This window comes from Garra rufa, chromosome 15 (assembly GCF_049309525.1).
Source record: "Garra rufa chromosome 15, GarRuf1.0, whole genome shotgun sequence".
Lineage (NCBI taxonomy): Eukaryota > Metazoa > Chordata > Actinopteri > Cypriniformes > Cyprinidae > Garra > Garra rufa.
In genome coordinates, this window is record NC_133375.1 from 31,403,129 (window position 1) to 31,425,458 (window position 22,330).

General features: G+C 38.1%; 1 protein-coding gene across 1 annotated transcript in view; it reads left to right on the plus strand.

The window, feature by feature from the left end:
- Positions 1-22,330, plus strand: part of agbl4 (AGBL carboxypeptidase 4) — a 486,475-nt gene that overhangs the window by 9,494 nt on the left and 454,651 nt on the right. Inside the window, exon 3 of the mRNA XM_073818790.1 lies at positions 17,308-17,432. Within this exon, the coding sequence (XP_073674891.1) occupies positions 17,308-17,432 (125 nt within the window). The remainder of the gene's footprint in view (positions 1-17,307; positions 17,433-22,330) is intronic.

Sequence of the window (22,330 nt, forward strand, 5' to 3'; positions counted from 1 at the left end):
TGCTTTTGGCCGCTTTTTCAAGGTAATGCATTCCCAAGGTATCCAAGGTGTACATATACAAGTTCATGTGTTTCTTGGGAGCTGAACCCATGCTCTAGGTGTTGCTAGCACTTTGTTCAATGCGCTGTGACGCATTCCAAATTCAGAAACCTGCTTTCACACTAATCAAATGAGCTAAACTTTTAACCTTTTAGTTAGCATATGTCTTTGAATCCAGCAATACCTTACAGTTAACGACCAATCCTTTTCCCGTCTGTTCTGCATTGAAGCATTGTGATTGCAAACGCATGTCCTCTATGCCGAGATTTCTCCTTATGAGCACAAGATATGTTCCGTTACTGAATGTTCAATTGCTTCAGTGCTATCAAATTAGTCACAGCGAGAAACCAGTTTTCAAACCGTACAAACACGTTCCCACTTTCAGCCACTCAGTTTAGAAACTAATTCCTGCCATGTGTTTTACTTGCGAACGTGACACATACTTCAATTAGCACCTTTCACATGCTCTCACCAGCACATTATAATGGGCGGTATGACGACTAGCATAACACTCACGGTCTCAGCGTTTTCTATTTTACAGTTATTAGCAGGAGGTTAACTCGGAGCACAACTGCCTCTTCTTTAAAGCAAATGGAATCTGTGCGGTTTTAGCCGGACGCTGACCCCTATTAGGAGAGACTCCACCGAACGCCGGCTTTCCCGACGATCTGCACGGGGGCATGCCGAATGTGTGTGTTTTTCTCAATGAGCTCTTTAACCCGCTCTCTAAGCCGCCACTCTTGTGTAGAGAGTGTTTAATATACTATGTCAAGTGATCGAGTGAGTATCACCATTGGCTCGGTTATACTTTGTGTAGTAAAGTCATTTCAACTTGTTTCCACAGTTCGGGTTTTGTTTAAATACTTCTTTCATATTTAACGCTTCAAGGACCCATGGCTGCCTGTCGGGCCATTGTTTGCTGCTAAAGCTCTTGATCAAAAACATGCCGTTTTTGTGCATTGAAAAGCAAAGTTCGGAAACGGCGCAGCGAGCAGGGAATAGAGAGCGTCTCGCAGGTGAAAATGACTACACACAGAGCCGTGTTGCGATACGTTGCCGCATGAACACGCTGCTCCACGATGATGGAGTAATCCATTTCCCCAGCAGCTCTCCTGATGCCATAAACACAGGCGCTAGGCGGACGTGTCATTCCTCATTCTAGGCAAGGACATGCAGTTTGGGAAAACGCTGGAGATTTGTAACGCTTTAGCGCTCTGTGTTTTCCTTTTTCTTATTTTACACCGCCTCTGTTTAGATTGCTGATTTATTTAAAACATTTTCTTTGAGATGAAGTTCATTGATGTGTCAGGTTGCGTTTGATATCACACATTTGTATGCTCCGGGTATGTTTGTAAACCGATGCATAAGAACAGAGAGGAATTTTAATAGAAATACCATCTGTTTGGATTCTGACAGCTTCTTGAGACTGAAGCAAAACCTGTTCGTCAGGTTTTGCCGCCACCGCTGAAATCTGCAGCGTTTCGCATTCACGTACAGTACTACTCGAGGATATATAACGAATGTTTTGCAAGCAGATAACTGCTTCCTGTGTGCCGTCCTCAAACTTGTTGACTGTTATTCTACATCATTTGAGCACATTCCCCCCTACAAAGATAAAAGCTCTGATTGTTGCTCTCTGCTGAGATTGTATTCAAACACTTCAGTGTTACGTAAAATCGCAAAGTGCCGTAGTGCATCTAGATTTACTGTTTTGCTAACAGCACCTCTTGTTTGCATTCTCTGCTCTGTGATATCTCTGCGAGCACAGCGTAGCATTTTAATTCAGAGTGAACAGTATTGATCTAGTAAGGAGGTGATATTCATCATGTAAGAATATTATTCAGTCTAAATTTGGCGTGGTAGATGGTAACGTTAATAACAAAATCTATAGTCTTTCATCTGCTGCTGTAGGCTGTGAGGGAGTGTGTCGGAGACGATTTTTGCCCAAAAAGATTCTTTGAGAGTCTAAAAAGGCCAATGTCTAGCAGAAAACTAATTCTAGACCGCCCACCGTCTTTGAATCGGGAACATTTTAAGTGTGCAAATACTTCGCCCTTAATTAGAGCAAAAACTTTGCATCTGTCCTTTGAAGAGGATTCAAGAAGCTTCCTTGCTCTTGGCAGCCACTGCTAATGCCAGTGCCTCCTGCCATGCAGCCAAAATGACCATCCCTGCTTTATTTTTGCCTTCAAATAAGAGACATTCAGAATACATATCGAATGTAAATTGAATCCCTCATTGGCTACATTCACACAGCCTACAGTAGTCAGTCTAGATTTATAAATGCTAAATATGGCTCCATTGACACATAGTTCGATTAAAATGGTGACACCCGTATTTTATAAACAGATTGACTTTCAACCACATTTATCTTAAGTGGTTCTGAAAAAGCTGTATGTGGATTGTATCTCTCTGAATGTAAATTATTTATCTATCTTATCTCTTCCTATATCTCCTTTTTAAATAGAGCTTTTAACTATGTATGTATGCATTTATTTATTGATTTATTCACCAGCAAAATTATCCTTAGATGCTGAAATGACAGTGTCTAAATAAATAAACCATGAGAATACAAAAGGTCTTGGTTTAAGTTTATTCATACAGCAGTGGCTCAAATAAAACATGTAAGCTGGTGTATGAACAAAACAGTTTAAGTGTATCCTGTTAGTGAATATGTTTGTCAGTCCCAAACATTGACTGTGTGAGCTGAAATAGCTTTTGCTGCCTTGCAGAAATCAGAAAATTGTGCCTTTCCCCCCTGCTGAGCTTCTCTACTTTTGTATTTGTTTATTTATTTCTTTTATTATATATTTAGAGCACTGTTGCTTAATTCTCTTAAGTAATTACACCGCGGTGGGTGTAGTTTTCTAGAGTGCTTGTGCAAAGGGAGGTGAGAAGGAGCAGTGATTTTCTGCCAAGATTTCTGAACAGCTTGCAGTTGAACCCCTCCGTTCTTTTTCTTTTCATTCGAGTCTATCAGGCCATTGACAGTAGCATCACTTTATGTAATTCCCTGGTTTGAAAAGCTTTTGCATGTTGAGAGATTTCTGTGTCTCTAGCTCAGGATGGCCAAGAAGCCTTGCTGGCATTTTGCAGCCATCTTGGTCCACAATGGCTGCATGCCATTGATTCAGCTGTGGTTTTATCACACTGCCGCACAACACGACAGCACAGACCAGATGTGCGCTAGTTACTGCATGCTACTGCTATGGGACTCAACTCGGAGTTTATCACTGCGTACCAACCCCTTAGTGCTGACTGCTACTTGCTAGAGGAGTCGTGTTATTTTTCACTCAGACTGATTCCCTGGCATAGTCCAGATGAAACACAATAAATTGGTTGAGCTTGGATGTAAGCCTACAGGAAATAGATGTGCATTTTTAACCAGGTACTGCCTGCCTGGCTTAGCTATCCTGTTCCCCAGTTTTAAACAAAACATGTAGAACTAGTAATTCCTAAAAAAGATCTGACAACCAAGGTTGTTGTGCGATATCACCAAGACAAAAACTGTAATATTGTGAAATATTATTGCAATTTGAAATACCTGTTTTCAATTTCAGTATATTTTAAAGTATAATTTATTCCCATGATGGCAAAGCTGAATTTTCAGCAGCCATTTCCAGTCTTCCGTGTTACATGAGCCTTCAGAAATCATTCTAATATGCTGATTTGGCGTCCTGGAAACATTTTAAAGTAGTTGTGCTTAATATTTTTGTGAAAACAGTGATACTTTTTTTTTTTTTTTTGATTTTTTTGATGATTAGAAGAACAGTCTTTGCTGTTAATTTTGATCAGTTTAATGCATCTCTGCTTAAGTATTAATTTCTTTAAAAAAGTCCTATTGACAAAAATTTTGAATGGTAGTGTGTATCAATCCATCTGTCAGTCTATGGATGTATCTATTGACAGTGTTGGAGGTAACTGCATTACAACATGAGTTATGTAATCAGATTACTTTTTTTCAAGTAATTAGTAAAGTAATGCATTACTTTTTAATGTACAAGAATTTATTTGAGTTATTTTTTAACTCTAGTTACTTTTTCCCATTTATTGATTAAAAGCTTTCCTGGGAGCAAGGTTTTACTTTAGTTTTAGAATAAATAAGTTAGAGTAAATACGTTTACATGCATTAATTCATCTCACTCACAAAAACAGATTCAGTATTTCTCAAAATTAATAAAAACAGTGAAATGCAACTCAGAATATGACTCAAACCTGCAGTAATTAAATCTTAAATAATACAAATATCCTTTATGTATTTAATCCCATTTTATTAACCAATGTCTTTGCTGCGGACCTTTGATGATCCAATTCAACCATACTAATAATCAAAAATTACTCAAAATAAACTAACATATATTCTTCGTTTTTTATTGCTGAAGAGTGTTGAACTTTCTTTTGTGTTCTACTGCACATATGTGAATTTACTTTGCTTTTAGCCTGAGGCTTCTGGTATGAAAGGGCTTTTATGCTAAAAACAGAACTTTTTATTTTAATAACAAACAAGCAAGCTCTGTCCAGATTTATGAAGTTACTCAAAAGTAACGTAACACATTACTTTCCATAGAAAGTAACTAAGTAACATAATTAGTTACTTTTTTAGAGCGTAATGCAATAATGTAATGCATTACTTTTTATTTCCCAACACTGTCTGTGGATCTATTGATCATTCTACAAAATTATTTATACGATTTATTAATCATGCTATAAACATTCCAGATAAGGCAAGTTGCAATACACAATTGAAAAAATATGAAATTTAGTAGCATTGATTTGTTTAATAGATTATAGTACATTTAAAAAGGAAAGGAAAGGAAGTGAAGTGAGGAATTTGTGCTCTGCATTTAACCCATCCAAGTGCACACACACAGTAGTGAACACACACACCGTGAACACACACCCGGAGCAGTGGGCAGCCATTGCTGCGGCACCCGGGGAGCAGTTGGGGGATCGGTGCCTTGCTCAAGGGTCTCACCTCAGTCGTGGTATTGAGGGTGAAGAGAGTGCTTTTTATTCACTCCCCCCCACCTACAATCCCTGCCGGACCTGAGACTCGAACCTGCAACCTTTGGGTTACAAGTCCGACTCTCTAACCATTAGGCCACGGCTGCCCCCTGAAACCATTTAAATTCATGTCTACATGCTACCTCAGTTAAAATATATTTAATTTAGGATTTCAGGATTTGAATTGGAATTTAAAAGGCATTCAGAATGATGCACAACTCTACTGACGTCAGTTTGTGTCAGGCAGTGTGTAGCGCTTTGATAGAACTGATCAACATGTCATCATTATTTTGTGTTTGTTTTGACATTTCATGCCATGCCTCTCATGAAAGCCCCTTCTCTTATTTGTGACCTATTGGAGTTGCTGTTAATTTCAGGGTTCCCTTGTTCCCGTCTCCTGTTTTGGTGCACACCTCCCATTACAGACCAGTCAGCCTCAGGCATTAGAGCGCACACCAACAGGGATTATTAACTGTAAATAAACAGGGCAGCCGCCTCCCCAATAGGACGCTACCACCCTGATAACAGACCCTCTTAGCAGCACTGTTGACCTTCTCTTCGCCACAGGCTCACCAAGGACCCTTCAGCTTCTTCTGTCTTTATCTCCCAACTCTCCGCAGGAAAGATTATTCTTATTGCCAGGCCAGGGATATAGAGCAGGAACTAGAAGAAGAGATAACGAAATAGAGCAAGGGAGTGTGTTAGGGAAAGATGAAAACAAAAAGACAAAGCCTGAAAAAATAGCCGACAGGAAGAGAAAAGGACCTGGACTGTTGTCCTGCTGGCAAGGCGTCTTTTGTCCTTTGTAAGACTTCACATAATTAACTCGTAAAGAGATAGCATGAAATTTGAAGTGACTTCTGTTTACCCACTAAGGACTCAAACCATACAGCTAACAAAATGATAAGGCAAGGACTGAAAGGGAAGGAGAACAAAGCGGTACATAATCTAAATCTGGATTTAAAGGGGTAAGGATGTTAACCCCGCTTTCTTCGAAATGAGATGAAGAGGGAAGACCACAGATGATGGCCGTGAGTGGCTCTTTTAAGAGAGTGCCTCCAGGAGTCTGGGGCTTCAGAAAAGCCGGCATGTTTCATGGCTGAGATCGATGGTACAATTTAGTACATTTCACAGTGAATGCCTCCCTGTGACCTGCCGACTGTTATGAAATGAACACACTTGCTTTGGGCCCTTTTTTATTCGAGCAATACCGATACAAGGGCAGCAAGAAAATTTGAACCTTTTCAGATTCATTGGCCCCTTTATCACTGCTGCCAAGCGTGTGGGCTGCAAAGCACAGATGCAGACGCTCTCTGTATTTTGTGCCGCTGAGGGTTCTGCGTATCCATGCTAAAAGATAGATGTCAAGCAATTACTACTCTTGCATTTATCTCCTGCCCCATTTTTGATAAAATGCTAATGCATGTGATTATTTTACTATTTAGTCCCATTTTAATGACAGTCTAGTGATTTGGGTGACATTGTGTAATTGATGTCATTAATTAGCATCTAGAGGCCGCTTAGCTTAAAACCCACATTCATGCGCAGCACGGCCTTCCTCGTGGGACTCCCGGAGTGGTGATTGAAATAGCGCGCAAGCGTTGTGAAGAATGCTAGTTTGCAGGCTTTTGCAGTTTTGACACCTGTTACAGACGTTCTGAGAGTTAGAGGTCACTGTTCTATTCTTGTCCTGATTTAACGATAAAGATGTGAAAAAGTTTAGCAGAGACGGAGAGCGAGAAAAAGAGGGACACGGAGAGAGAGAGATTGATGTTGCCTCGGTGACACCTTGCCTTTAGACAGAGAGCAGGAAAAACTGCATGAAGTGAGTTTGGCTGGAGGTCTTGAGCCAGATACCTTTCCTGGGGTTTGAATCAATTCCAGCTTTATCAGTTGTCCGTGTCCAGGTATTCTCACCCGTGGGAGAGTCTGATGTGTTTTCCAATAATGAAAAGGAGCACATGGCAAAAACACATTTAAGAGGTGGCCAGTCTCCAGAGTCGCTTCTAATTTCCAATGCAGTTTGTAACAGAAGGAAAAAAAAGAAAAACTCGTAGAAAGGTTGAAAGATATCTGTGTCCAATGCCGTTATCGGTACCTCGGATGCTCTAGACTCACCGCATTACCACATTTCTCACCAGTAATTAAAGTACAGCTAGTCAATAGATACCAGATAGAACTTGTCCTTGTTGTTCAAATAGATGTTTTTATTCCTATTATTTATTAGTCTAAGCTACAGTATATCATTCTATGTTTCCCTTGTATATTTGAATGAAATCATCTGTCACTGAAATTCACAATGACTATACTGGCTTATATTCCTCTATCTTTCCAATTTCAGTTTCTCGGTTCCTCCTTGTATGATCCTGTTTTCCGGTTGTGGGTTGTTAGGCAGCTGTAGACTGCAGAGTGTCCCATTGTTTTGGATGAGCAGGAGGACTGCTCTAACTGACCAGGCTTGTAGCTCTGTAATGGGATTAGCCAAGCCATGTTTCTATTGTATGCCAATGTCTGACAGATCTGCCCCCCATTCTGTTTCTCTCCTTTTTCTGATTCTTTCTCTTTCTCGTTCTCTTTTCAGTATTGTATAGCTTCTCATTTTTCTGTGTTTATTCTATTTTACATAGAAACAAAACAAACTGTAGTGCATTTCAAAGATGAATTTTTGTATGAAGGCATTCTGAACAACTCTAGAAAATATCAAATAATGTTTAAGTAAAGAATTATATTATATTATATTATATTATATTACATTATATTATATTATATTATATTATATTATATTATATTATATTATATTATATTATATTATATTATATTATATTATATTATATTATATTATATTATATTATATTATATTATATTATATGTGACCCTGGACCACAAAGTCTTAAGTAGCGCGGGTTTATTTGTATCAGTAGCCAAAAATAAATTCTATGGGTCAAAATTATGATAAATGTATCAGCTAAATTTTTGATTAGTAATATGCATTGCTAAGAACTTCATTTGGACTAATTTAAAGGCTGTTTTCACAATATTTTGATTGTAGATGTATCTCGACCAAATATTGTCCTATCCTAACAAACCATACATCAGTGGAAAGCTTATTTATTTGGCTTTAATACTTTTATATGATGTATAAATCCCAATTTAAAAAAAAAGACTGGTTTTGTGGTACAGGGTCACATATTATATTAAAGCTGCAAGCAGCGAGGAAAGGGCCCTAGCACCCGGCTCACCGCCGACCTGTGGCTTTAGGAAAACAGCTAACGGTGGGCCATATGCTTTTAATACAGTAAAAATAGGAGAAATATGTCAAAGTCACTTAAATGTGCCAAATTTCCTGCTGCCAGCTGGTGGCGCTATGCCTATAACTGATTATTGGAATGTAGATGTGTTGAGGCCAGCACTTTTTTCAAACATATGAAGTTTGGTGCAGATTGACCGTAGTATGTTTGAGTTAGTGAAAGATATGATATATCCTGCTGCCAACAGGTGGCGCTATGATAATATCTGAATATTGGCCTTTAGGTGTCTTCAGGCCAGGACTCTTACCAATCCTGTGAAGTTTGAGGCAGATCGGACATTTTATGGCTGAGTTATAACAACTTCTATGTCCATGGCAAAACATCAAACTTTTTCACGCCGCCACGGACACACCCTTTAACGAAAACTCAAGATCTTCGCAATTTAACATCACTAAGGCCTTTAGATTAGTCTGACCAAATATAATGTTGATATCATTAAATCTCTAGGAGGAGTTTGTTACAAGTTACCAACAGGTGGCTCTGTGATTATAATAGAATATTGTCCTTCAGATGTGTTCAGGCCAGGACTCTTATCGAACATGTGAAGTTTGAGGCAGATTGGACATTTTATGGCTGAGTTATAACAAGTTTTATATCCATGGCGAGACCTCGAAATTTGTCAGGCCGCCACGGACACGCCCTTCAATGAAAACGCAAGATCTTCGCAATTTAACATCACTAAAGCCTTTAGATTAGACTGCCCCATTTTGGTGTTGAGATGTATACATCTCTAGGAGGAGTTTGTTGCAGAGTAAAGCATGACACTTCCTGTTGCCAGCAGGTGGCGCTATGACTATAACTGAATATGGGCATGCAGATGTCTTCAGGTCAGGAGTGTTATCACACATATGAAGTTTGGGACAGATCGGACATTGTATGCCTGAGTTATAGCAACTTCCTTTTTCGTGGCGAAACATCGAAATTTGCCAGGCCGCCACGGACACGCCCTCCAATGAAAACTCTAAACCTTCGCAATTTAACGTCACAAAGGGCTTTAGATTAGACTCACCAAATTTGGTGTTGATCGGAATAAATCTCTAGGAGGAGTTCAAATAAGAGGCCTGAAAATGGCAAAAATGACCCAAAATTTGCTGAGAAAATTATTAATAACTTTTTTGTAGGTATTGGTGTGTTACATGTGTGTACCAACTTTCGTGCATGTACGTGAATCACAGCTGAAAGCGCACACCGCTGAACGTGTAAAGGTGGCGCTATCAAGCCATTTTGCCACACCCACTTCTGAAACCCATATCAGACGTAAATTTTCGCCAGGTTTGAGGTGTGTGCAAAGTTTCATGAGTTTTCGGGCATGTTTAGGCCCTCAAAAATGCAATTCATTTTGGAGAATAATAATAATAATAATAATAATAATAATAATAATAATAATAAACAGATCCAAGAGGGTCCTCGCACCATCGGTGTTCGGGCCCTAATTATATAACATATATTATACTGTAACAGTAATATTATAAAGTAATAAAATGTCAAATTATTTCACTTATATATCCTGTCTGTTGTCCAAAAAGTAGCACAATTGCTTGCATTATCTTTCCATTACACACATAGTTTGTAGATTCTATACCATATGAGGTGTTGAATGTTTTTTGATAACATAGTCATAGAAAACGAAGACTGTAAGCAAGGCAAATCAGTTGAGAACCAATGGAGGCCATGTGTATGTTTTAGAAATAAGTGTCTGAATTGAACAGCTGGAAGGAAGGAACAGTGCGAGGTAGCAGAGTGGAGACCACCCACATGCTTCTCCAGACAGCAAACACATTACATTATTACGGATTCTCCATTTGCTTTTCTCTTCTACATCTATAACAAGGTTAACCACATGAGAAACACACACATTCACACTCACACACACGCTCAAACTCAAACTCAAAACTCAAACACACACAAGCCACCAGATAAGATGATTCAACCTCCCACTCTTTTCTCTATATGGAATGTTTATTTCAGTTTGCTGATAACAGTGGGAATTAACTCCCTATAAATGAGAAAGTGTCTCTCCTCCCAGCAGCTCGGCGGTGTCGTTCTGCTGAGAGCAAACAGGCTATAAAAACAACACTGCCTCTATTCCCATTGAACTCCATAGAGTTCTCCTCTGAGCTGAGCTTGTTGTATTATTTGCTAAAAAACCCAATTTGTTAAATCCTAAGCACTGCATTGTAGAAGTCTCCTATGACAGACTATGCAGATGAAATTCTTGAGACAGTTGAAACATAGGAGAATTTGCTTGAATTATCTTTCTCTCTTTTCCACTCTGTCCTTCTGCACACACACACTCACACACACACAAACGTTACGTTAAAATACAGTCATTGATTTTTCCTCCCCTGGTTATACATTAAATTATCTGTGTTGTCAGTGAACTGTCATCCAAAATGGCGTTCGTCCTCCACGCTGTGATGGCTGGACCTCTCCTCCGCCGTAGTATTTATGCTTGTTTAGGGCTGGCCGAAGCGTTGTAGATTACAGCTCATCATGGTCTGACTCTGGAGTCAGGCACCATAAAATTAAAACTCAAATCAATGGTGTATCATATCCTCTCCCATCAAGCTGAGAAGAGACTTGTTGCCCTGAAGCCCTGAAGAGTGTTTTTTTTTCTTCTTCTAGGAAATGTAAGGCTTGGAGACATTATATGCCAAATGAAGATTGAAGAAAAATGAATCAGATGTGTGCTGCTAAATCAGCATTTTTGTATGTGATGTTGATATTAAAATTGTGTGTATCAAAAGTTGCAAGCATGATTGAGAGAACTAATGATTGAGAGTTTGTAAGTTTCCCAGCAATGCATTTTAAGAGGGAAACTGCAGTGGATATGTCAGCACCATGGACAGCAGCTTCATTCTGCCTTCTATGGAGCTGTCCTAGGTTCTGAAAAGTCAGGTTTTGAAAGAAAGGCAGTTTGATGCACTCATTTTCAAACCTTAGGGAAAATACACATATACTCGTGAGCATAGTTTTGGGAGGTTGGGAGTTGTTGAAGTATTTATTTATTTAAGTTTCATATTTGCACAAAACAGTCAAGGCAACTTTTTAGATAATTGTGAAAGTAGATTACAAATTAAATTACTAAACGTTTTGTTTCTCAATATTTTTTTTCTGCACGAAAGAGCTTTTTTTTTTTTTCCACAGCTGAGTCCTTGGTTTCATTATCTATGACATGAGATGTAGCCAGGGTCCAAAGTTAACTTTTTTTGTGTGTGTACCTGCCAATAGCAAGTAAATTAAGAACATTTAATGACCGGAGCTATTTCTTACTGGCACTGCATTTTGCATAATTTTATTATAAAAAAATTAATTGTGTTCCCATGAAAATGCAATTATTTAGCTGTTTTCCTGCATATTTGTGGCAATGAACGTTGTAAAAGAACACTGAAACACTTGTTTCATGTCTGTGCTGACTTATGTTGATTATATATATTTAAATGTGTGTGTGTGTGTGTGTATATGTGTATATATTTACATCTTGCAGAATCTTGCCATGATCATACAAAATGCATGGTATTTTTTTATTTAGTACTAACCTGAATAAGATATTTCACATAAGACGTTTACATTATGTAGTCCACAAGAGAAAATGAGCCTGTTCAAATGTTTACATAGACTTGTGAATGTAAATGGAATGATCTACAGCTGTTTTTTTTTTTTTTTAGTGATAGTCCCCTCATGAGTCCCCTTGTTTGTCTTTAACAGTTAAACTGCTCACTGTACTTCAGAAAAATCCTTCAGGTCCCACAAATATTTGATTTTTCGGCATTTTTGTTTATTTGAACCCTTTCCAACAATGACTATGATTTTGAGATCAATCTTTTCACACTGAGGACAATTGAGGGATATGCAGCTTACTGAAGGTTTAAACGCTCACTGATGCTTCAGAAGAAAACATAATGCATTAAGAGCTGCCTTTTTGAATTTGAAGGTCAGGGTAAATTTACCTTATTTGTCTTCTGGGAAACATGTAGGTATCTTCTGTAGCTTCTGAAAGGCAGTACTAAATGAAAAAGATATGATATTTAGGCAAAATAAGAAAAATGTACTCATCTTCGTTCTGTTCAAAAGTTTTCACCCCCTGGCTCTTAATGCATTGTTTTTCCTTGAATCTCAAAATCATACAGTCATTGTTGGAAAGGGTTCAAATACACAAAAATGCTGAAACACCAAAGAATTTGTGGGACCTGAAGGATTTTTCTGAAGCACAGCAGGCAGTTTAACTGTTCAGGACAAACAAGGGACTCATGAACAACTATCACTAAAATAACAACAAAAAAATAGCTGTGGGTCATTCAGGTAACAACACAATATTAAGAATCAAGTGTATGTAAACTCTTAAATGGGGTCATTTTTAAAATTTAAATATTTCTTCCTCTTGTGGACTGTATATAAATGTTACTATGTGAAATATCTTATTCAAGCCTGTACATACATATGCTATTCCTGTAAGAAGATATGATGATTGATGACTGATCAGCTGATTAGTGCATATAGTTGATCAGTGTAGGTGGACAGTCGTCATCTCTTCTTACAAGTATAGTAATAACAAACACATGAAAACATCTACAATTTTCCAAGTTTTGGCATTTCTTTTTTTTTTTATACTAATTGTGGCTTGTATTACAATCACATGAAAACTCTGAGGAATCTCATTTCATCCAATTAAACTCTCGCAATTAAGACCAAATCACTGGATCACTGTTACTGCATATCGATGGCCAATATTTGATGCTAAAAGTGGCGTAAATGGTTAATGTGCTGTAATGGATGAATGATGAATTAGCGTGCACATCTGTCTGGAACAGGTGCAGCCACCAATCTCCCATTCTCTCCTTCCCTCTCTTTCTCCTCCAGTGACTGGCTTAGCTACTGATCCTTTCTCTCTTTCTCTGTATGGTTGGCTGATGTATAAAAAATACATGTTAGAGCTGTAAAACAGATGTTATTTTTGGTGTAAAGTATGTTTGACTTGACTCAGTTGCTGTGAGCTGCGGTGTGGAGCCCTATCACTTCTGCTGGGAGTTCATGTCTGTCATTCACGTTAAGATATGAAGGGGAATGTGAAATGGCAATACATCTTGTTCTTAGCTGCCCTGGAGGTTTTGAACTATAAAACTGATTAAATTCATCTAGATGCCTCATTTCAAAGTGGATGTGCAGCACACTTCTACAGTATACTGGTACTTAAAGGTGCCATAGAATGGAAAACTATGTTTGCCTTGGCATAGTTAAATAATAACAGTTCAGTACATGGACATGACATATCATGAGTCTCAAACACCTCCTTCTTATATAAATCTAGTATTTGCAAATGACCACCGAAAAATAGGTCAATTCCAACATAACACCGACTGTTACGAAACTTTCCCGAGATCGTTAATAGTTACGCCCCCAACATTTGCATCGCCTAATCATCGGTAACGTCAGTACATCAGTAAAACAAGGCAAGCCACAGAAGGGACACGGTTAGCTTAATGCTAGCACTAGCCTGTTACATTGCAATACATAGGATTTCACTTACCACATAAACAGAGCGATGACTGCGCTGATGATGGAGAATGATTGAGAAATAACTGCCTGATGATGGCGAATGATTTACAGATCTTGAGAATCACTGAGAAGCAGTTCAACTTGTGTGGTAAGTACTTGTGTCTCTGCATTATAACGTTACACAGAGCACATGGATCACAGTAATGAGACTAAAATGTCGGCGATTCAAAACGGCATATTAAAAGCGGCTAGAGCTCCTAATTAAATATATATTTTTATCCATGTGCGAGCTATTGAGATGAGAAGCTTTGTGAAACATCCAATCAGAGCAGAGCTCATTAATATTCATGAAGCTTCCAAATAAGGCAAAAACAAAGCATTTCATTCTAGGGGCAAATCTTAGGGTTGTAAATGGACCTGTAAAACCATTTCTGGAGATTTTTTGCCCTTTCCTATGCCATATACCTTCTATGTAGATATCAGAGAACAATTTAAAATATTCTCTCAATGCATTCTATGGCACCTTTAAATAATACCATAGTAGCAAAAACTGACAGTGCTACAATATCATCAGCAAAATATTAATTATGGGATTAATCTTAAATTATTCGTATTCATTATTGAATTTATTGATAGCCCTAGTTTAATTTAGCTCATGACTGTTTTAGTATTGATTTAGCATCATACTAAAGCCAAAATTTTTGTATCAGTCGAACCTTAATGCGCACACACTTTCAGAAAATGTTGCAAAATGCATCTATTGATTCACACGTAAAATTTAATTCAGTTTCTCTCAGCTACGTGTCATGTCTGCGTTACATATGGACCTTTCCATTTCATTCAGATATGTTTATAAAGGTCACTCATTGACCTTTGCAATAGTTGTCTGATAATCTATAAAAACGCCTTTCCATCAGGAGTGTGCTACTGCTGTCATACTTGGATTTCTGCTGCAGGAGATTTGTGTTAAAAAGAAAGTGACTTTAATCAGCTAAAGTGCCAATATCCATTTCATCTGGAGAGCACTATCAATCTGTACCCAATACACTGGAAGAAAGACGGAGTCACCATTAGAACCATTGGGCAGCCGTTCAGAAAATAAACAGAAATGTATAAATTAGTTTATGAAGTTATATATCTAAGGGGAAAAAGTGACATGTTTTCGTGCCTTTTTTTATAATCATCTGAACTAGCTGTATTGGGAGTTGAAACTTAAGGATGAACTTCACACTTTCACAGTTTCATCCTGAGAGAGTCCATACCCGCTGGTTTTGTGGACAGGCAGAGTGAGTTTGCGATGAGTTTGGGAATGTTAGGGATATGTTGTCTCTGCTCTGGCAGAAGGATAACGTTCCACTGGGCTCCGGTGTGACGGAATGGTGGTCACTCCATCTGGCAATAATTAGCTCTGAGCTAGCTTCCACTGGGCGGTGACTTCCACATTACTTTTCCTGAACCCAGCCTGCATGAGCAGTGCAACCAGATGCATCTCCCCCTCCCTCGTTCTTTCGGTTCATCAGCCTTATGAGTTGAGTCTTTACTTTCATTTCTTTAAAATGGGCCTGCTGGACTAATACCTGGCAATGCAGCATTTCACTATAGAAAGTAAGTTAGTTGTCATTTAGCGGCAACATTCCCCTTGGAACAACCTTCAATCATGAGTTTAAAAACCTCATGAAAGCTAAATTTAAGTGTTGCGCTTTGTAGCTAATGTCTGCTAGTTTTTATATGTTAGTGCACTTTTAAAAATGGACTAAATGAAGCATTAGATGAAAGGATCCAAGGCACTTCTAGTCCAAATGTGACCAGCCAAAACAATAATAAAGGCTTTTTAACTTGTTGTTGCTTTGGAACTTTTCTTTTAATGTTTATGACCTAACCAAAGAGCACCTTCTGGGATTATTATGAGATCCTTGCAAGAAATAACATTCCTAAATGTTTTATATTGTATTTTTATATTTAAATATAAATATACAAACCATTTTGTTTGACCTGTATGCATATTTGTCACAGCACAGAGGGAGGCAGAGACGGAGGTGAGTGTATAAGATAAAAGGTAAGTTTATTAACAGGTTTGGTAAGTATATTGAAGCAGGTATTGAGGTGATAGTTCTTATCTGAGATGTCCAGCGTTCTGGTAAGTAAATCCAACTGTGGAACCAGGAAACCATAGAGTCCACGGGAAGAGCATGCAGGGGTGTGATCGGTAGATCAGACAACGAGGAATGATTCAGTCCGGGTATATATAGGGGAGCTGATTGGATCCAGGTGAGTAATCAGTAATCAGGTGACAGTGAACGTGTCTGTGTGTCTTCAGGGGGCATGGCTGGTGGATCTTGTTGTGGTAGAACTCTGACAATATTTGGGTAACACTTTATTTTTTTAAGAACCAAATCTCACTATTAACTAGTTGCATATTAGCTGTTTATTACCACTTATAAAGCACATATTAATGCCTGTATTCTGCAAAATCATATTTTATATCATCCCTTAATCTTACCCCATACCAAAACTTAACAACTGATTTACTAACTATTAATAAGCAGCAAAAAAAGTAATGTGTACAGAAAAAACTTTTAGTTAATAGTGAATATGTGTTCCCTATTCAAAAGTGTTACCTGTATTTGTAAGGTGCACAATGGATTCGAACCAATAACCTTTCAGTTACCAACCTGGATGTTCTAATACTATACCACATCATCATATATATAATAACTTTATTAGTAGAGTAATTAGCTTTAGCTTTCCTTTCTGTGATATTAAAAAAAATTGAAGCTAAAGATATTAAAACAGAAATAAAGGCATCAAAATTCAGGCAGTATATGTGTTGCATTGCAGATGATCAAACTTTTATTTTACTTCACATGGTATGAGAAGATTCCATGTGTTCCCATTAGTCTACTTGTTTAAAACTGAACTTTATTACCTGCCTTTTGACATTTGTATGGGGCCTGCAGGATAATGTTACCAACAAAGCCTTTTTCTGGTTTGTTATTATTTATTTGTTTGCGGCAGCCATGTTGAGGCTTGTTATTCTGCGATCTGCTACCAAAGCTGTCTAGTCGTCACCTGAGCGACTGCCAAGCATCTCGGCTGACTTCCTCCATCCCACCCAGTAAGAGTGTGTGTACAGTATGTGTGTCAAAATCTAGGGGGAAAGAAAAGGTTAGACTGCAACACTGTATTTTATTTCCCTTTACATAAATGAAATACTGTGAACACACAAATATCAGTAAGATCCCAACTGAGTTATAGTGCATTTTATTAGTCTGCAGGGAAATCTCTCTCTAACAGTCACTGCTGTTTGTGTTGACATATATATGTCTGCAAGGTTCAACTAAAGAATAACACATTTTGAAATATATGTGTTTATGTATGGATATATTAAAGCATATCATAGAGCTTCTGAATAGATTCAAGACCTGAAATTAACTTTCTTTCTTATTTTGTTTGTCTGTAGGTAACCTGGGTCGTGTTGACTACATCAGTGAATTTGAGTTTGATCTGTTCATCAGACCTGACACGTGTAACCCGCGCTTCAGAGTGTGGTTTAACTTCACAGTGGAAAACGTTCGAGAGACTCAGGTGAGCCTAGACTTGCACTGAAACTCAAAAAATAACTCATCTGAGTTCTTCCTATCTTTTTTCGGGCTTGGATAAAGATGCATCCATGTTTAAAAATTTAAACCTGACAAGCACCACAATCAGTATAAAACTGCCTTTAATTAAACTATGGTCTTTTTTTTTTTTTTTCTTCAGTTTTTTACATTTTATTACACTTTTTGTTTTTAAATATTGTAGCTCCTTAATCTTGCAAATTGTTGCCGTATGCAAGAACATACACTACTATTTAAAAATTGTCTTTTTAACCCCTTAACAGTCACTCTCATTTTTGAGACGTAATTCAAACTTAAAAGGATGAATTTTGAGATTTTAAGTTTTCAACTGATATATCATTTCTTATGATTTCTAAAGTGTGATAGGGAACGATCTAGGGAGACTCCTATCTATTTAGGAGTCTTATGGTGCGTTCACACCGGACGCGACTTGCGCGAATAAAACGCGCTATTCGCGCGTAGTTGAACGCTTGAACATTTGAGTTTACTCGCGCCATTCGCGCGGTAAAATTTGCGTCATTCGCGCATGCAAATCACTTCACAACAGACGTGAATTTGCGTCATGGGAGGGGCTTCTGCCACTCGTCAGCGGAAAAGTGGTTGTAAAATTCAGCGATTAAGCTCAATTTGCCAGCGTTAGCTTGTTTGTAGTCTCAATGTGTATATATATATATATATATATATATATATATATATATATATATGTAGCTCAAATTGAGTAAAGATTGTTTTTTACAACTTACCAGATTGTCCGACCTCCTCACTCACTTTCTTCCAAGCAAGATCCTTTTTATTCCTGTTGTATCGTACAACTCTGGGTGTCCGCACACAGCAACGAACCTATGAAATGTTGTTCAAACTTTTGTCTTTTTTTCATTCTTTCTCTTTTGTTGGTGTAATGTTGCAACGTGAAACACGTCGTAATGCAAGTGACTTTTGATGAAACTGTCCAAAAGTTTTAAATGTCATGAAAGATTGAAAGATATTTGGGGCAGTGAGGTCTGCCTGTCATTATCACATTGATGATATGCCAGAGGTTTTCAAGTGTCACCCACACACTCCCAAAGGCAGACAATTAGCAGCCAAATAAATTCATCCCTTATGCTGACGTGAATCCTCAGCAGATTGGATGACTGATGCTTTAAATGACATCTTAGGCTCCTGGAAGAATCGATATCGCAAATGAATCTTAAATCATGCAGGCTTACATGAATTTAAATCACTTTTTCTGCGGAAGCGTGACGCTCAAGTGCCAGTTCATGCCTGTAATCAATTTACAGAGACCTTGTGGTACACGCGTCAGCTGCGGAGATTGGTTTATACACAATGTAATTTATGGATGATTGACTCAAGTTATCTCTCAAATGAATAAATTTCTTCTTTTTTTCTCACGTGGTTTGAAATATCATGTGACGAATCAACAAGTGCCGGCGATCTCCCCAAGAAACACAGTTGACAAACTTCACCTTGATGTCAAGCTTTAAGTCTGTCTAGCTCTTTTTTATCCCCCCTCCTGTCCTCATAGCTCGTCACTGCGCAGACAGACAGTATCCACTCGTGAGCTCAGGACATTGTCATTGGTGGAGAGGAGTGGTCACATGCCACAGTGATATGTGGGAACAGAGGGCGTGTCCGCCGGACAGGCCAGCTGGCTGGGCCGGGCTGCAGTTGTTTAGTTTTGTTAACGCCGGTCGAAGCCTCATCACGCCTGTCATTTTTGTTTAATAGCCAGAGGACAGTTTACACTAAGAAAGGAGGGGCAGAAGGAGGATCTACATGCTATCTCACTGATCTTAGATACCTACACGCATGGATTGCACACACCGATGTGAGGACAATGTGAGGAGGAACGGCTGTTATTAATAGGAAGTGCTTTACAAATAAATATAAAGAGAGACAAAATATAATGTGCAAGAGAGAGACTAGATGAAAATGCGGGATTCTGTTGCCATCTCCTGTAGCCTGGCTCTATCAGCCCATCTCCCTGCAGTGCTGTAGTCAGCGCTAATCAAATTTTATGGGCAAGAGATGAATGGAAGCCCTAGTCCAGGAGTCTGATCGATTTTAGGGCCAGATACCACTCTGCATCCTGCGCCAACAGGATATTTGCTGCTATGGCAAAAAAGAGAAAGATCAGGAGGGGAAGAAAACACAAACACACACACACACACACACACACACACACACACACACACACACACACACACACACACACACACGCTACACGCTACACGCTACAGGTGGCAAAAGAGAAACATTTACACTATTAGCTTCGGAGGTGCTTTGTTGATGCCGACTCCACCCTCCCCACACTCTCCCGCTGTCACCACCTTGCCCTCTGTCTCCGTAATCTTTTCTCCATCAATCCAATTTCCGTTTAAAATGAGGACTAGTGTGAATTTAATCTACTTCAGTGGGAGGAGGTGGGGGCGGTCGGTTGGTTTAGCAGAATGGAGTTTGTTTGGTAAGGGTCGTCTGCGAGAGAGAGAGAGCTGCAACACATATTGCGTGTTTTATTTATTTATTTATTTATTTATTTATTGTTTAAAAAAGGAGAATAAGAACACAAATAAGCAGAGTAACAGAATAGTTAAATAAACGTGTACTGATCTGGCCAGCCCTGCGCTAGAGAGATATCAGGCCAGGCACAGAGAAGTTGACGAGTGTTTTATTCCTGCACACCCACCAACTCTCTCTTTGCTAAAGAACAGGGGAATAGGAAGCGGTGAAAGTGTGTGATACTGAAGCTGAGATGACCATTTTGAAGTAAATGTAAGCTGGTGAAACAGATTTGGTCGTCTCAATCAGCTTAGCGGCTTTGTGGAAATTGGCTGCGGCATTTTTTTTTATGATGGATGGATGTCTTTTTCCTTTTCTTCTCCACCCAAAAAATCTGTTACCTTACAACCTGGACTCCCTCCTTCTCATTGAGCTGAGGTTAATTATTTTGTGATGGGATAGAGTTTGCGGCTTCTGTTTAATCAACGACTGTAATTGTGTGTGTGTGTGTGTGTGTGTGTGTGTGTTGCTTTAATGTGCATCCAAAGTGTGTATTATACTGGCTCCTGTGTTGGAGAACAGAAACGCTTTAGCAGATTTAATTGTCTTTGAAGAGGATGGTCATGTTTGCAGGAGAATAAGGAATTCGGGACACCTAGGTTTGATCACATATCTAAGATGTGCTTATGGTGCTATATTCAATTCATAGGCATTTTTAATCACTGTTATTTCTCCCTTTGTTTTTATATTTGATATTTTTGGAAATTTACAGCAACTGTGATTTTGCTCTAGGCATTTTTAATGCTCACATCCATGATTTATAATGTATAGTTGTTAATATTAAAATGGTTTTATTAATTGCTTGGATGGTTTTATGCTTGTTTATATTCGGTGTAAAACTACACACCCTATAAAAACTGAAGGTAGCTTGAAGGATGCGAGTATATGTTTGATTTTGTGTAGTGCTTTAAAATTTCTAATTTTCTTTGTGGCCCTTTTGGCACTTTTATTGAAAGGTACAGTAGAGAGAGGACAAAAATATTGGTAGATAAAAAGCAAACTTGAAATAAAAAAGGCAAAAGTAAATAGTGTAAGCAGGGCTCAACACAACTGGTCTAGTCAGGTCAGTGTTTCAAATTTTTACTTGCCCTCTCAAAATTTGGCCCTGCCGCAAAAATTTTTAATATTTGCTGTTATCCTTGTTTTTTTAACCAATATTATCTTTTATTTCAATAAATAAGCTAAATGACATCAATAATTTACATACCAATTAATTTGTACAATTCTCAGTTCCAATTTCGATGCCAAAGCAAAAACTACTAGCCCAACAAATATAAAGTTTAAACATTATGATGTCAAATAAGCTTATATGACATCAATATTTTACACACCAATTAATTTGTACAATTCTCTATTCCAATTTCGATACCACAGCAAAAACGACTAGCCTTACAATATAAAGTTCAAACATTGTTTGTTTGTTAAAAAATTATTATTTTATTACAAATGAAAAGATGTTTTAGGGAAAAACAGCAGGCGGACTGAAAGAACGCAAATTCAGTCTCTGCCAGCAGGTGGCACTTATGGATCAACAGTGATACAGCGTTTCCTTGGTTGCTGCTGTAAACAAAGCAGTGCCATGCTTATGAACGCTACTTTAACTGCATTATACAGAGGCATATAAAAAGAAAATGCCATGTAAACTTTTCTTAAAACCCTTCTGAGATGCCTACATTCATATAACCCCCATTTTAAATATTTAGGACAATGTTTCCAATATTGTAAGTAATGTGAAATTTGATCGTGCTCCGCCTGCCACAGTATTTTTTTCCTCTTTGCGTTCATCTTCATTCTCTCTGCCCTCTGTTAATGGGTGTTTAAAGAGTTTGTAATATTTCCACACATGACATTTTGTGACCCTGGACCACAAAACCAGTCACAAGGGCCAATTTTTTTGAAATTGAGATTTATTGAGAGTGAGATTATACTGAATAAATAAGCTTTCCATTGATGTATGGTTTGTTAGGATATGACAGTATTTGGCTGAGATACAACTATTTGAAAATGTGAAATCTGAGGGTGCAAAAAAAAAAAAAAATACTGAGGAAATCGCCTTTAAAATGGTCCAAATAAAAATTATTAGCAATGCATATTACTAATCAAAAATTAAGTTTTGATATATTTACGGTAGGAAATTTACAAAATATCTTAATGAAACATGATCTTTACTTAATGTCCTAATGATTTTGGCATAAAAGAAAAATCTATAATTTTGACCAATAAAATGTATTTTTGGCTATTGCTACAAATATACCCATGCGACTGGTTTTGTGGTCCAGGGTCACAAATGATTGCATGCAATTTATG